At 41.5% G+C, this 14,605-nt stretch overlaps 1 protein-coding gene and 1 long non-coding RNA gene across 20 annotated transcripts in view; one reads left to right on the forward strand and one right to left on the reverse strand.

Moving 5' to 3' along the window:
* LOC122982521 overlaps positions 1-5,145 on the forward strand; it is a 262,088-nt gene extending 256,943 nt beyond the window's left edge. For 8 of the 19 annotated variants that reach the window (XR_006403470.1, XR_006403467.1, XR_006403466.1 and 5 more), the window contains 3 exons: positions 1,008-1,120; positions 3,081-3,340; positions 3,911-5,144. This is a non-coding gene — a long non-coding RNA (uncharacterized LOC122982521). Of the gene's footprint in view, positions 1-1,007; positions 1,121-3,080; positions 3,341-3,910 lie in introns of all 19 variants that reach the window. The other 11 variants (XR_006403483.1, XR_006403480.1, XR_006403477.1 and 8 more) reach the window with 6 other exon arrangements.
* A 3,911-nt stretch (positions 5,146-9,056) lies between these two features.
* Positions 9,057-14,441, reverse strand: rnf114 (ring finger protein 114). The gene is made up of 6 exons (XM_044352415.1): positions 14,250-14,441; positions 13,087-13,237; positions 12,696-12,802; positions 10,735-10,849; positions 10,504-10,611; positions 9,057-10,391 (listed from the first exon to the last, which is right to left on the reverse strand). Exons 1-6 carry the CDS (start codon positions 14,384-14,386, stop codon positions 10,326-10,328), a joined length of 684 nt encoding a protein of 227 aa, XP_044208350.1. The 5' UTR covers positions 14,387-14,441; the 3' UTR covers positions 9,057-10,325.
* Positions 14,442-14,605: the final 164 nt, after the last annotated feature.

Consider the following 14,605-nt stretch of genomic DNA (forward strand, 5'->3'; position numbering starts at 1 on the left):
GTGGACAGCCTGTATGGGCCGAGTGAAAGGCGCCTTTCTCCTCTACATGATAACTTTGATCCCTCCTGTTTCCACACACCAGTCAGCAATATTGTTAAGCAGCAGTGGGTTAATACTTTAACCGAGTCCTGGGATGGAGACGAAGAGGAGGAGACAGCCCCCCCCTCCCCCCTCTCCCTACCCCTACAGTAGTTTGCTCTGATATCTCTAGAGTCTCTCTTTTTCTAGTTACTGTATGCCATTAAAATCATTCAGGTATCGCCACTGTCTGAAACTGCAGTTACAGCTTCAATCAGGTGCCAAATTATCAAGAGATGATAATAAAAATATCAAATGTAAAATGAAATTCAATTATTCAAGGAATAAGCCAATAGGTAAAAGAAAGAAGTGATTCAAAAAATATAGTAGTGAAATGTGAAATATAGTTACTTTTATTACATGCAGTATTATATAATATAATCCGAAATCAGAGATAAACATTTAGCACACTATTTGGCTGCTTTTTTGTTTGAGAAATTAAGACAGAAATTGATCTGAAACTGTTTAGCAAACTTATTATATTTCTATGCATCACAATAACACTAAACTTTAATATGAAATTTAATTGCTTTGCTGTGATTTTTGCCTCCCAAAGGCTCACAACACTGTAGAACGCTCCCTTTTAAAATGTATATTTTGTCACACAAGGGAAAGTATAACACTGTTCCTCATCAAGTGAGATGCGTAACAAGTTTGATGGGTTTCCTCACTGTAACTACTGTGCCATGTTAGCTGTATGACTGATAGCGTGGATGCATGCTAAACATGTGTGACATGTAGTTTTTGTTCTGCCTCATTAACGAATTGCCCGAGTATGAAGAGATCAGATTAAAGGTAATTAAAATGACAAAAACACACCATCATTCCTAATGCTGCTGTAATGACGGCCTAAATGTAGCTGAATGCCAGCCTCTCCACCTCTTTTTCCTCCCCGTTCCTCCCTCTGCTCATCCCTCTCTCCTGCTCAGCTGTGGCTACAGAATCATTAACCTGGCCCTGTGAGTAGGATGTGCTGACAGAACACTCTGCTATTGTGCTTCCTGTCATCTTCAGGAAATCAGGGCTTCCCCCTGCTGTCGAGGTAAAGCACCACTGGGTGATGAGTGATGCCAATCTTTCTCTCCGTTCCTCCTTTTATTTTGTTCCCTATGTTTATCTCATTCTCTCTATGTCCATCTACAATAACTGCTTAGTTTTGACATAATTTCTGTTCTTTCCTTTGCTCTGAATGCAATATCAGACTAAATATAGGCTATACATGCACTTATAGAGAGGTGGACACAATTACAGAAACGCCTGAATATATAATGCAATCCAGTACAATAACCATTCTGAAAGTCTCAACAAAAAAAACACAATTATAAACTTCACAGCAGTAATATCTATTACAGAACTATTGTCAGGTGTTCCTGTTATTGTGGTTACTCCTGTGTTTGCACATGTGTGTATGTATGTGTGTGTGTGTGTGTGTGTGTGTGTCCTTGTGTAAGTGATGGAGTGGGTATGCTCTGTCATGAGCAGCACAGAGTTGACGCTTCCTTTACATGGCAGCTGCAAGGCTCCAGTGATGTATCAGAGTCAGCAGAAGCATTGATCAGAACCAGGGTTAATCATTGCTCCGGGAACCCAGAGAAGATAGAGGCTGCCTGGGGAGAAGTAAGCTAGGCGAGTGGGCGGCTTCACCACAGGAGGCCTGCAGCTCTACAGTAAAGGAATGCTGGCAGGAAGACATAACCACTTGGCGGTTTATCTCGCTGCCCAACCATCAGCTGTTCATAATGACAAAAGGCTCTGTACAGGGTTACACGTACGCAGTTGCATGTGTGTGTGTTAATGTGTATGGGGTGGTGGGGGCTGATGGGAGCAGCAATGTAATCCCCTCAAATGGACGGACTTCCGAAATGTGGGCAATGTGAAGCCGGAACTGTGCTGTGTCTAGTCAGCAGTACCCATTCACTCCCTTGAGCTGGGGAGTTAATAATTCAAAAGAGCGCAGGGGAAAGAGGCTATAGGCCTGAGTGACAACACAGAGAGCGAGAGGGCGACAGAGAACAGTGAAAGTGTGGAAAAAAAGTGACCGCAGTAGGAAGGAGCAATGGAGCAGAACTATGGAAGTATAAAAGAAGAAGTGAATATTCCAGAGGGCAACATTATCGCTTTGGAGAAAACTTGATGTGACATGAAGTTGTGTATTATTCCTAACATCTAAACTGACCAAGAGACTACACAGACTCTTCCACCAGCAGGGACATCCCCCCTCCTCTCCTCACTCCATCCTCTTCTCCTCTCACTACCCATCCCTCTGGGATGACTCTTCCCTATGACCTGCCGTCACCACCATTACTGTTGCCAACATCAAAGTCCAGGATGCCAAGAAATGCACATGAGGATACGTAGGAAACACACATGCACCTACAAATAAGTAGCGAAGCACAGATAAACACACATGCCTGCACATGCACACACACACACACAGATACTTGAAGGAATGTCAGAAATGCCAGCAGGAAGGATGAGGGGCAATGGGAATACAAAGAGGTCCAGCTCCTCAGAGGGAAGGAAAAACAGGGCAATAAAACCGTCATGTCGAGCCAAGAATCTGCTGATGGCACACATACATATACGCAAGTTCAGAGAGACAAAAGAGAATCTGTCAAGCAGATAAAGCCATCACTTCTCCTTTTCATCCCGGGTTTTGTCCAGAGGCGTCCCCCTTTCACCTCTCCTCTGTCCCGCCAACACTTGTCAGGCAAGAGAGTCATTAATGTTTAGCTGGGCCATGATGGCAGCGCTGACAGCACTCATCTGTCTAAGAAGACAAGATGAGAGAGAGGGACAGCCCATCAAAGGATGCCACTTAGAGAGGGAGAGGGAGAAATGAGGTGGGGGGGAGAGAAAATGTAAGGCTGGATGGACAGGAAAGAGACCCATCTTTCTTTGCAAAGTTAAAGGTTACGTCACCAAGGTGGGCTATAAAATGATGCTATTGTCATCTCCATCCTCCCCTCCCTTTCCATCTTTTTATCCATCCACCTACACAGCCCCCATCTCCCCACCCCTCCACTCCCCTCTTCTCCTCTCCTCTCCTCTCTCCACTTGCTTGTCAGCAGTTTGATTCAATACCTGCAGGTTAGTTACTCATTGAGCTGAGGAGGGACCGGAGCCAGTGGAGGTGTATGAACGGCTGTCTATGGGCAGCCACTGGTGGTTGGGGGGGCTGCCGTCTGATTGACAGATCTGCCTGCATCGTCCATTCCCTCCTGTAAAGACACAAGACACAAAGCACAGGAAGTGGAGGGAGGTAAATAGCTTTGAATATGAATGCTACACTGCAGGGGCGGTTAATAATTGGGAAGTGTTGGACTATTAATCTGAGAGACAAGGCGATGTCGGGTTTCGTTGCGTGTGTTGCTGTAGATCTGACACCAAAATGTGCGGCCTTCACTTCTGGATATAAAGTGAAAGGATGTCATGATGTTTCCCATCAGCCATTCACAGTAATATCCTACCACAACAATAATGCACAGTGCTTTAATAATGACATTATAAACTGTTATTCTCTTTCAAGCTCTAATGGAGCTCTATTGAGGCAATAAATCAGAACTTCATACCAAGATTTCCCAGGTTACTAATCAGTTCCATCTCTACATTTTGCGCTGCACTTTTCTTTCATTTTAATCAACAATTCATCAAGTTTATGTTCTTTATCTGAGGGGTTTTCCAGCTAATGACATACAGATAAGGTTATAATTTAAAAAATATTAAACAAATAAATCTTATGGAGTGTTTTTAAGTATTTGCGCCTATGTGATCACTTCCAAAAATCTCTGAGTGTAATGCTTTGAATGAGTGTTTCCCTCCATCTTTCCAGATACATCAGAAGTTAATGGAAAAGATGCTTTGACTGCCGTGACAAGTTAAGTAGAGGGAGCGGGGACCATTGTCTTCCAAATCAGCTGTCAGTGTGTTCCTGCTGTCAGCAGTTTGACTCACTACCTGCCTGGTTAATCATCGAGCCGAGCTCCGAGCTGTGAGTTTGCTGGAGGTGTACGGCCCACCGTCATGGACCCCCATCATTGCCACAACAGGACAACATCTGATTGACAGATTAGCAAGCACTGGCAGTTTTTCAAAGAAAGACAGGGTGGAGAGTAGTGATTGGAATTGAAGGAGACTCGAGGAGGAAGGTGTGAGGTAGAGGAGGTGTGCATTTGTGTGGGTAGGTAAAGTAGAGGAATGGTTAACAGGTCTTTTCTTTTGTATGTGTGCTGAGGAATATAAAGATGTGAGACGTCATGTATGTACTGAAAGTTTTTTTTTTTCAATGGAAAGTGGAATGGACAGGTAAAATGAGAACATTTACAGTGTTGTAAAGGTATGAGTGCTGTTTATGTATCTGTGTGTCAGTGAGAGCTTGATAAAAACATCAGGGTGACATTTTTTCCTCTAACCTCTTAAAGCAGAAAAAAGCAAAGAAAAAAAAAATCAAACAATTAAAAAAAATCAAACAATGTCTTAATGAAGAGAAGCAGGGAGACTTTCTGACAGATAATGAGGATTCCTTTTGGAAGTGAAATTGCCTCCCCTATTGGACATTAACGCTGCTACAACCAACATTTGTCCCCCCCATCCTGTTAAGGTTATCCCCACTCTAGTCCTCTCCCCCTCCTCTGATTCCCCCATGCATGCCCACTGAGGTTTGATTTCAAATGGAAAAATTAATGGGAGAATAATAGCCTTGGGCCTCGCTGTCTTCACACACACACACACACACACACACACACACACACACACACACACACACACACACACACACACACACACATCTTAGTTGGTCTACAGGGGTACAGAGAGAGGGACTAAAATTTAGATCCATATGCCTCACTTGGCTCGCTATTCCATTGTGACACAGGCAAATATACCAGTGCACGAGCACACACACACACACACAAGGGACCTCGGCCCCCCCTTCGTTTACACCTCAGAGGGCTTAACTTTCAAATATTAGTACAGTGGCTGTGCGGATTTCAAATAAATAAATAAGTGAGGAAGCAATGATTAGCAATTCTCCTGATAATTATATGAATGTGTTTCATATTCATTTTCACTTCTAGGAGAATATTTCTGCAGTAACAGTGATTTTGAGAACTTTCCAAGCTTTTAGAAGGGCTTCTAAAACTGTTGTGTGTTTTTTTCCCTGCACTGTTTCTTGCAGCGAGTCACGTACAGCAGCAGTTTTGAGACAAATTCAAAGTCCCTTGCTTTGATTTACACAAAACAGATCAAATAACAATTCCCCTCTTTCAGTATATTGTATTTGATTTACAGTAACAAAACACACAGGATGCTTTTAATGATAAGAGTGAAGATAAATGGTGTTATCCTTGCAGCTCTGAGTACCTCTGGCATAATATTGGCAGGAGGGCAGGTTTTACAGGGCACAAAAATAGATGCACACACACACACACACACACACACACACACACACACACACACACACACACACACACACACACACTCACACACAAGATGTGCAAGTTTCACTTCAGCTGATACAGGGCCAAGTTGGTTGCAGGCATTATTAAATCAAAGTTAAGACTCATTGCTCTTAGGCTAGCAACACAAGCAGTGTGTGTGTGTCTGGTTGGGGTAGGGGGTCGGTTGTTAAGAGTTTAAAAGCGGAAGAGGAGTTAGTGTAGAACCAGCATTGATGTCGGGGAAGCCCACTGGCACTTTCTGTTCAAACATTTGAGAGGACCGACCTGCCGAGCTTCAGCGCCCGGGTGGCAGGATTCCCGCTCTTCCTGTTTCTCCTGACTTTGAGGAATTTTACGGTGAACAAACTCCCAGTGCTCCTCTCACACGCCCCACACCTCATCACAGATACCTGTCTCAGCAAAACTAGAAAGAGATAGATGAGGAGAGAGAACTTTCCAGGCATTTGGGGAGATTCTCTTGTCACCATTTCTGTGTATCACAGAGAATATTACAAAACTATTTTTTAATATCAGACACATTCTTACTCTTTTTATGTGCAAAAGCTTCCTGAGTGGATATGAGTCAGTTCTCCTGATATGAACACTGAAAGAGGTTAAGCTTGCTGTAATTATTCCTCCTGAATACTGACCATTAGATGATCCTTTCCTAAAAACCTTTAAACGTAAGTGATGGAGGACAAAATCCACAGCCCTCGATCTATGAAAAAAATGTATCCAGATGTTTAATTGAAGTTAATATGAAGAGTCGAGCCTGTCCTCCCAAGAAACCCCTGACGCTATAGGTCATGAAGTCAGTCACCAATAGTTAGGTTTGAATGACAGATGTCATCTAGCGGCTGTAGTAATTATGACGCAGGGAAGTGACGCAGTTCAGATGACGTTAATATAAAGTGAGTTTTCCTTGCAAACTTTAAGGAAATAGTAATCATATTTCAAGTGAACCCTAACTAAGTGGTTTTTGTGCCTAAACTTAATCAGACTTTAACCACAGCGTTGTCACATCATAAAACATAATTATTTTTTAACAGTGATTTGTAACTCTGTAAAGCGGCATATTACGCTCCAATGGGTTGTTCTGGAGTGCAGGTACAATCTATGTGGTCATTTAATTTGGAGGACTTGTTGGAAGTGTCAGCAGTCTGAATTAGTCAAATTAAGTGGATTTCTTCCACGATTACAGCCTTTTTGTACTAATTTCCTTGTTTTGTTACTATTGTCCACTGTAGTTCAACAGAGAAACACAAAAAGGTTTTGTACTAAATAGGCAGCAGCTTTGGAGGATATCCACCTGCTTTGACTAACTGCTGAGCCCTCAAATTATCTTTTGATAAGCTTTTCAAAATACATTTTTGCCCAAAACAAGGACTGTGGATTTTGTCCCCCATAACTTAAATTGAAAATGCATTATGAAGGGCTCTTCTAATGATCAATATGAGTGAATCCTCTTTCAGTGCTCATTTGGGCACCTGACTGTTGTTTTAGGACAGATTTGGAAAATTGTGAACTTATCCTTTAAATTGGCACCATTTCTTTCTCTCTACACTTGTGTGAAAGGTGTGAAATAGTTTAAACCAGGAAGAAGCCATCTTTTTGAACCTGGTCCAAGAGAAAATATTTCCAGACTGTTGCCAAAAATGAAGCAGAAAAACAGAGTATTCCCTTTTGTGAGGGTGTGGGATCTGCAGAGTCCTGACTCATGAATCAAAAGTGTGCAATTTAAACAATATTTCAAAAAAAAAAAAAGTTGACTGAACTTATGCTGATTTCATACTGCACACCTCTGGCTCTTATTTAAACAGTCACTGAGGGGCATGAACCCACAAGTTCAAGGATGCTGAATTTCAATCAGTGTCCTCATCACAGGAGGCTTAGGTGGAAGAGGTTTACAATGCATTGAAAGAAAACAAAAGGCTGGTGGAGGGGTGTCTAGAGTAGAGTGATGGTGCGACACACTTCTAAAACAAGCCACCGTCCCCACGCCTCTTGCAGTACGCCCGTGGGCACATGTAGCATTAATTGCTGCCTCCACAGAGCCTGCAGACTCCACGCACTATCTATTGCTCGCATCAAAGAAACCACACACTGAACTTTATGAAATTTTTATTCAATGTGTTCACTTCTCTTCCCTTTTTCCTCTCTTTCTTCCTATTCCTATTCCCCACCTTGGCCCCCCTCTCCCTTTTTAGCTCCGCCACCAAACAGACAAGAAAGACTTCTCTCTGCCATGTTTTCGGCTCGACTTCCTTCCTGCCCAGAAGCACTCGAGTATCTCGTTAGTTCTCTCACAGCTAACATCTCTCCTCTATCTGCCAGGAGCAAAAACCTGATTGGGGGGGGGTGGGGGGTGGGTGGGTGGGTGGGGGGGATATAGAGAAGAAAAGAGAAAGGGGGGACTACATCAAGAAGTTTGGTGGGTGAGATTCTCCGTAGAGCTAGGTGAGAAGCTGTAATATCATTTAGCTACAGTAATTACAGATACAAGAGGCGCACAAAGGAAAGAATAGAGATGAGAGGGTTTTCTCTCCCTGTGGACAATGTACACCGAAGGGCCTGAGTTTCATCATAAACTTACAGCACATACAACTACATGCAAAAACACATTGCAAGATCATTGTTGGTGTGACATAGCACTGCCCTGATTTCTAATACGTGAAAAAAGGTTTGTTGAACGCTTGCCTTATTTAATACATTCCACAGTTAGTTCTTTTCACTTGCAGACACCTTTTGCCTCTTTTTCCCTGATTATGACAGTTGAGCAAATCCAGAGTTTCCATTGATTCATCCTGCACATTACCCTTCATTTTAACTGCTCTCTCTTTCTCTCACACACACACATACACACACACACACACACTGTGGTCATCCATCAAAGCAGCGAGTGTTGTTTCTTCCCCCACACGTCTCATACACACAGGTATAAATCACTGCGCCTGATTTCTGGGGCCAGGGTTTAAATAATTAAAGAGCTTTAATTTATCAGGATTTAGCACCCCCTGACAGTAGGGCTGACATAAGAGAATGAGAGATATATTGAGGAAAAAAAAAAGGTCATTATACATGAGAAACACATACAAAATTATTACACATTTTACTGGAGAGAAAAACGAACATCTAGGCCTAAGTGGCACAAAAGACTATGTGAAAAGGCATTTAGGTTTTGCTCTAGGGCTACTTAATCTGGGTGTATGGAGTTTTATTCACCTGTTAGTAGACGACAAATGCAGTGCGACTGTGTATGTGAAGAATTGTACTATATGGTTGATTTGTGACAATTACGCGTCATTGGAGAACAACACTGACATAAAATAACAGATACACACAATTCACATTTAAAGTTAAAACATTTAAAATTAAATCATCCAGTAAAAATCAAGCAATGTCAAACTTAAATTTTCTTCACATGCTGTCAGTTTTTGGAAGCATACAAATAATAACAATGTTTTTTTGTTTTCAGAATTGTTGGCAGTGGTGTTGAGAAATAAGAAAGCCAGCAAAAACAAACGGGAGTGTTTTTTGGGGGGGGGGGGGGGAGTTGTGAAGAAGTATCCAAGACACTCGACATGGAAAAACACACTACAGTGAGTTACATTTAAAATCTTGTGTCACATCATCACGTGTCTAAAAAGTGAAGTTGTGGTTATTCTGTTAAACTATGACAAATAACCCCACTAAAACCTCAGTTTTTCGAGATCAGTGACATTTTTGTATGCTGCATTTGAACAAAACCCAGTTAAAAACTAGGCTGGAAAACAACACATCGAGTAAAGCACATTTATAGAATGAAATCTGTGTTGAATTATGTCTTGCAACAGAGCCAGGAGGCTGGTGAGGGCCAGTGGCTGTCATGGATGGCCAGATAATGGTGGAACTCTACTGCCCTCCTATGGCCATAAACATGCAAATGAATCTTCACCACATGAAAATTACTGAACTGACTGATTATGACATACTGATGGTTTCCTACTTGCATCTTTTGGTTTTTTCTGGATGAACTATTAGCCCTATGAGTTTGGAAGTCAGAAACAAGATCTACCAGCAGGCACAAAGACATAAGGGAGAAACATTACAATAAAGCAAACAGCCATCTCTGGCTTTGTTTGACCCCCACATTATTTATTCTTTCCAGTAGATCTCTGAAAACAGAATGAACATACACTCTCTCACACACACTACACCCAGAAACAGCATAAAAAAAGACAGAAAAAAAGACATCTGCTAATAAACTCAGAAACAAAAAGAATAACGAAAAACCCCTCTCTTAACATGCAGAGTCACTCTTGAGTAGATTATTATATATTATTGTGAACATTACTTGACGACTTCACTGAGTGAAGTTTATCATTTGCTGGCAATAGTTAGCCACCTAGTGGTAGAACCCTCTTATTACATCAAGTATTGACAACAGGGGATTTTAATTACAGCTTTGGAGGTTTTTGGCTATATGACACCATGTCATCAATGAACGAACAGCTTGACAAACATAGTTTAGTAGATTTTCAACAAACTATAAAGTCTACGGGCTCAACTGGGGGGAAGATAAGATATTATCACACCAGAAACATCAGACAGTACAGAATGCTTTTTTTTTTTTTTAACCATATTGCAATTGTGATTTATTTGTTTTTAATATTAAACCTATAGATTCATAATTACGATACCAATTCCCTGTGAAACTGATTACCCACAATAATACAGTACCACCATCCTCATTACAGATGAATGATGGTACTGTCTTCTCAAGATGCGGCATCACCATTTTCCCTTCACTGGTAGATTGTTCTTCACACTTCAGTTGTCCAAAAGGGAGCGCTGTAATGCCTCCTGGATCATTGTGTGCTCATCTGTGGAGTAATCCTGCAAAGACATGGGTGTGAGGAGGAAAAAAAACATAGACACAAAATAAGTTAACTCGTCATTAACATCACAAAAAACACCCCTCCAGATAGAGTTCAGCGCCTTGACTTACAACAAAGGTATCATAGGAAAAGGTGTGTCTAATCTTCAGGTGCTGGAAAAAGTCAGCACTCCTGTAGTTCGGGTCCCCCCAAGGCATTGAGGCACAGATGGGGCACACCTAGAGAGAGAATAATAAAACATCCACAACTAATTATCAACCATGGTTGAATCCAAACAATGCCTGGTACCTTATTTTTAAAAGGGCAGCTCATGGAATCACAGTGTAAAGTTGATTTCTTACCACTTGGCGTGCATCTCGAGCATGCTGGGAAGTGCAATGTTCAACCAGGCCGTCTTGATCGAGGTTCTGGCAGTTGCAGTAAGGACAGGTGAAGGTGTAACGATTTGGCACTGGACTGTGGGAAAGAAACAGAAACAATGAAATACACTCTGCTGATTCTGTATTTGAACATTTTTTTCTATGGAAAGATTCACACAAGATTTGTTTGTCAGATGTGGAAAATTATATGCCCATGTTTAATACTGTAATTGCATAACAGTTTTTTTTTTTGCATGACAGTAAAGCAACACCATTTTCTGAACTAATCCGACTGCTCTAACTAGGTGAAACTGACTTTAAAGGCCACTTCCTGATTGGTCTTCTCATCCACATTACAAATGACTGTCTCTTAAACTGTCTTATTTGTAATGTTCTCTAGAAAGCACAGTCATCAGAGCGATCTAACGTTATTGTCAAGATATAAAAAGCACATCGGTTTCTTACAACCTGGATCTCACTGTTGTAGTTTTGGCCAATTTAACTACAGTAAATCATAACAATGTCAATGTAATCGTAACCTGTCACTCTACAAATAAGTGTGTGTACTCCACAAGAAACAGCAGAATGATTGTTTTGTTTACAAAGGAATGTGGCATGTGGTGAGACGACTGTGAAGTCAACCTGATGGTTATGCAGATGGTTTAAAATAGAGCATATAAAGTTGTCGTTCAACTGGTTTAAGGCTTGTGTTTCCTTGGCTACATCAGACTGGATTGTAAAGTTATATCTGCTGGAGCGCTAGTGTCCACAATCTTTACAGTGATGGAGATGAGAACAACATTATGCTGTCCTACAAATATTCTGGGTAAAACTAGGACAGTAAGACCCATGTTGTAATATACCAGGAATTTCCTTATGTGTATTAAGACATAGTTTGTAATACTTGATTTTTAAAATCTGCCCCATCCCTAAATGAAATGTGGAATTGTGCCAGCAGTGAAGTTCTGAGCTGTGTCAGAAATCACTCCCCCTTGTGCACTATATTTATTTTCTGTCTATTTGAGTGCAAAATGTTTGCACTACAGACAAAGTATGTAGTGGCCTCAAAAGTTCACCTTTACTTTTTGCCAAAAAATCCAACAATACAATGCTTCATGCCTTCATCTTTGATAAATGTGTTAGTGGTTGAAAACAGCCCTGTGTTGAAAATAAATGCAAGGGGCTGCATTGCTGTGGGCATTTTTGAGGTACCAGTCAGATTATGAAATATAATCCAGGAAGTCCAGTTTGAGTGATAGATCCATGAGTGTGAAGCTTTTCAGATGCCCCAACAGTGCACAGCTGTCTATATTACTATAACAAGAGGATATTACAGCTCTGGAAGGTTATTATGGTGGCAAATTGTCTCATCTTTTGTCTCAGTGATTGCAAGGTTAACAGGTTCATGTTACACAGTAATCTACCAGGAATATGCGCTTGCATGCATTTAACTGGCCAGATGACACTGCATTCTGCTGTGGCAAAACTTATATTTTACTTCATGCACCTCCAAGTCTTGTGGTACTTGTGTCAGGAAGAACTGAGAGATGAGGCATTTATTCTCAAAGACTTCTCCTTGATCTATTTTAGCTTGGATTTACCTCATGTGTACGTCGCTTTCGACAAAAGAGTCTACCGAATAAATAAATGTAAGAGTTTATCCAACTTTTTTGCCAGAGCCCTCAGTGTCTGCATCCCCCTGTCACAACATAGTATTCTCATTCAAATGACTGAAGTGAGCTTCATTTTTCCACACAGGGCTTAAGTTGGTCTGAATGCAGCCTTACAGTTACGCAACGCTACACCTGTCAGTGATGGCAACAACTTACTGCTCACTATACAGTAGGCTACTGAGTGTCAATTATGTAGGTACAAGTGACTGAGTGAACGAGGGAGTGATTTCCGACGCAGTACTTGTTTTGTCTTATTGCTCTCTATTTCACCTGATGATGGCAGGCTGGCTCTGGGCAGTGGTCCTCACTCCCTCCTCAATGTACTCCTGGTATTTTGAACAGGCAGCTGTGTGGCCTCTCATCTGAGAAAGGCCAACCTGAATAGTGAGAAAACACATATCAGCAACTACCACTGCATGATATAATTATTAAATAATTGTTCTCTCGTGTTTGAACTCTGCTACTGTCTGAATATAAAGACTTAAGTTTAAACTGAGAATCATTAGAAGTGCATATGTAGTTATATCTTCAGCCCCTCTTGCCTTGTACATGATAGTGATCTGTCTAAACCCTCACGTTTCCAAATCACAATAGTTCACAATAAACCAACACAAGTCATTCAGATGCTTTATGTCAGCTTTTGCACTTTCATAACACATACCTGAGCTCCACATCCCTTGCAAGCCGCCACAGATGATTGGATGAGGGCCTCTAGATCAACCGCTTTAGTCCAGTGGCCAAGTGTGGCCCGACATACAGCACAAACAGGCTTCTGTGGACGCAAACACTCCTGCAAACAACTCTGGCAGAACCTGAGAAGAGACGAGTGAAGGAACATGATGATGAACAAGGAAGGAAAACAAGTCATGAAAGTCATGCTCATCATGGCTGACCCCTCCCATCCTGGGGATAAACTTTTTCAAACACTCCCCTCTGGCAAGAGGCCGCAGTTTAGAAGAATAGTTTCTTCCTGACTGCAGCTGGCCCTTATCAACAAGGCCTGAGAACCCACTGACGCAGACTCTACCCTACTCGCAGACACTACACTCTCTATTAATGTGTAATCACTTGCACACTTACATATACCGTTAATACTGTGAACATTTGCACATTCCCAGTCAATATCCTGCACACTATTTTTTAAACTCAACAGCTCTCTTCACATAAAATATATCTATACTTCTGTATTGTATCATTTTAATTATATATTTATACCACCTGTCTTTTGTGGTAGTTGTATTTTCTCACTTTGTATAGATACTTATGCACCACAACAACAAAACAAATTCCTTATATGTCCAACTTTACCTGGCTGAAGTCACTGTAACTGTGATCACTTTTGATTTGGCTTTAAATAACCAGAAGGATATGCTTTTTTACAATTATTTCTACTTGTTATAAGCTGACATTAAAATAAACTGTCACAGTGGACCAGTTCAAGAGCTCTTCCTGTAAATCTAATGGGAAGTCCCCACCTCAAGAGGGCGCAGGGACTTGTAGTCCATCTAAATGGTTTAACGAGCCTGTGCAATAGAAATCCAAACTACAACTCCCAGGCGAGGCCTCCTCTTTGATGTAAACAAAACTGAAACTGATTTAGCAGCCTGGCATTGGTTTTTCCAAATATTCAAGTAAAAGGAACATAATTACAGGGTCGCAACAAAAGCAGACACACATATGGTCGATGTTTTGCGACTGTGGTGGCAAGACATGTTTAAAAACAAGCATTTCCAGCCATTATTTTTACCTCGTACCATTGCATCGCTAATGGTAGACGTGGGTTAAAAGGAGGACGATCGGGGGGAAAAGGGGTAAAATACTCACGTATGTCCGCATTGTGTTGTGACGGGACTGTCGAAAATTTCGAGACAAACTGGACAGACAAATTCTGACACGTCGCCGCTCCCGTCAGAGACGTTTTTCTTGTGCTGTGTAGAGCTAAACCCTCCGAGCATCGCCATTTCTTTTCTTTACTGTGTCGGTCAGTCCGCCACCAACCGTCCCCGTTATGACGTCATACGGTTTTGGTTTCTTTTTTTATGCGCGAGGGCGGAGTCATCACACTCAACGTCCGACACACAGCACCAAAACACCTTGTTTTTATTGTGTTTAAACCGTGGACAACCAGTTAATTCTGCCAGTACAGCCATCGTTATAAATAGACTTAGGGCTGGGAAAAA

The sequence above is a fragment of the Thunnus albacares genome, chromosome 5, assembly GCF_914725855.1.
Source record: "Thunnus albacares chromosome 5, fThuAlb1.1, whole genome shotgun sequence".
NCBI classification, from domain to species: Eukaryota; Metazoa; Chordata; class Actinopteri; order Scombriformes; family Scombridae; genus Thunnus; species Thunnus albacares.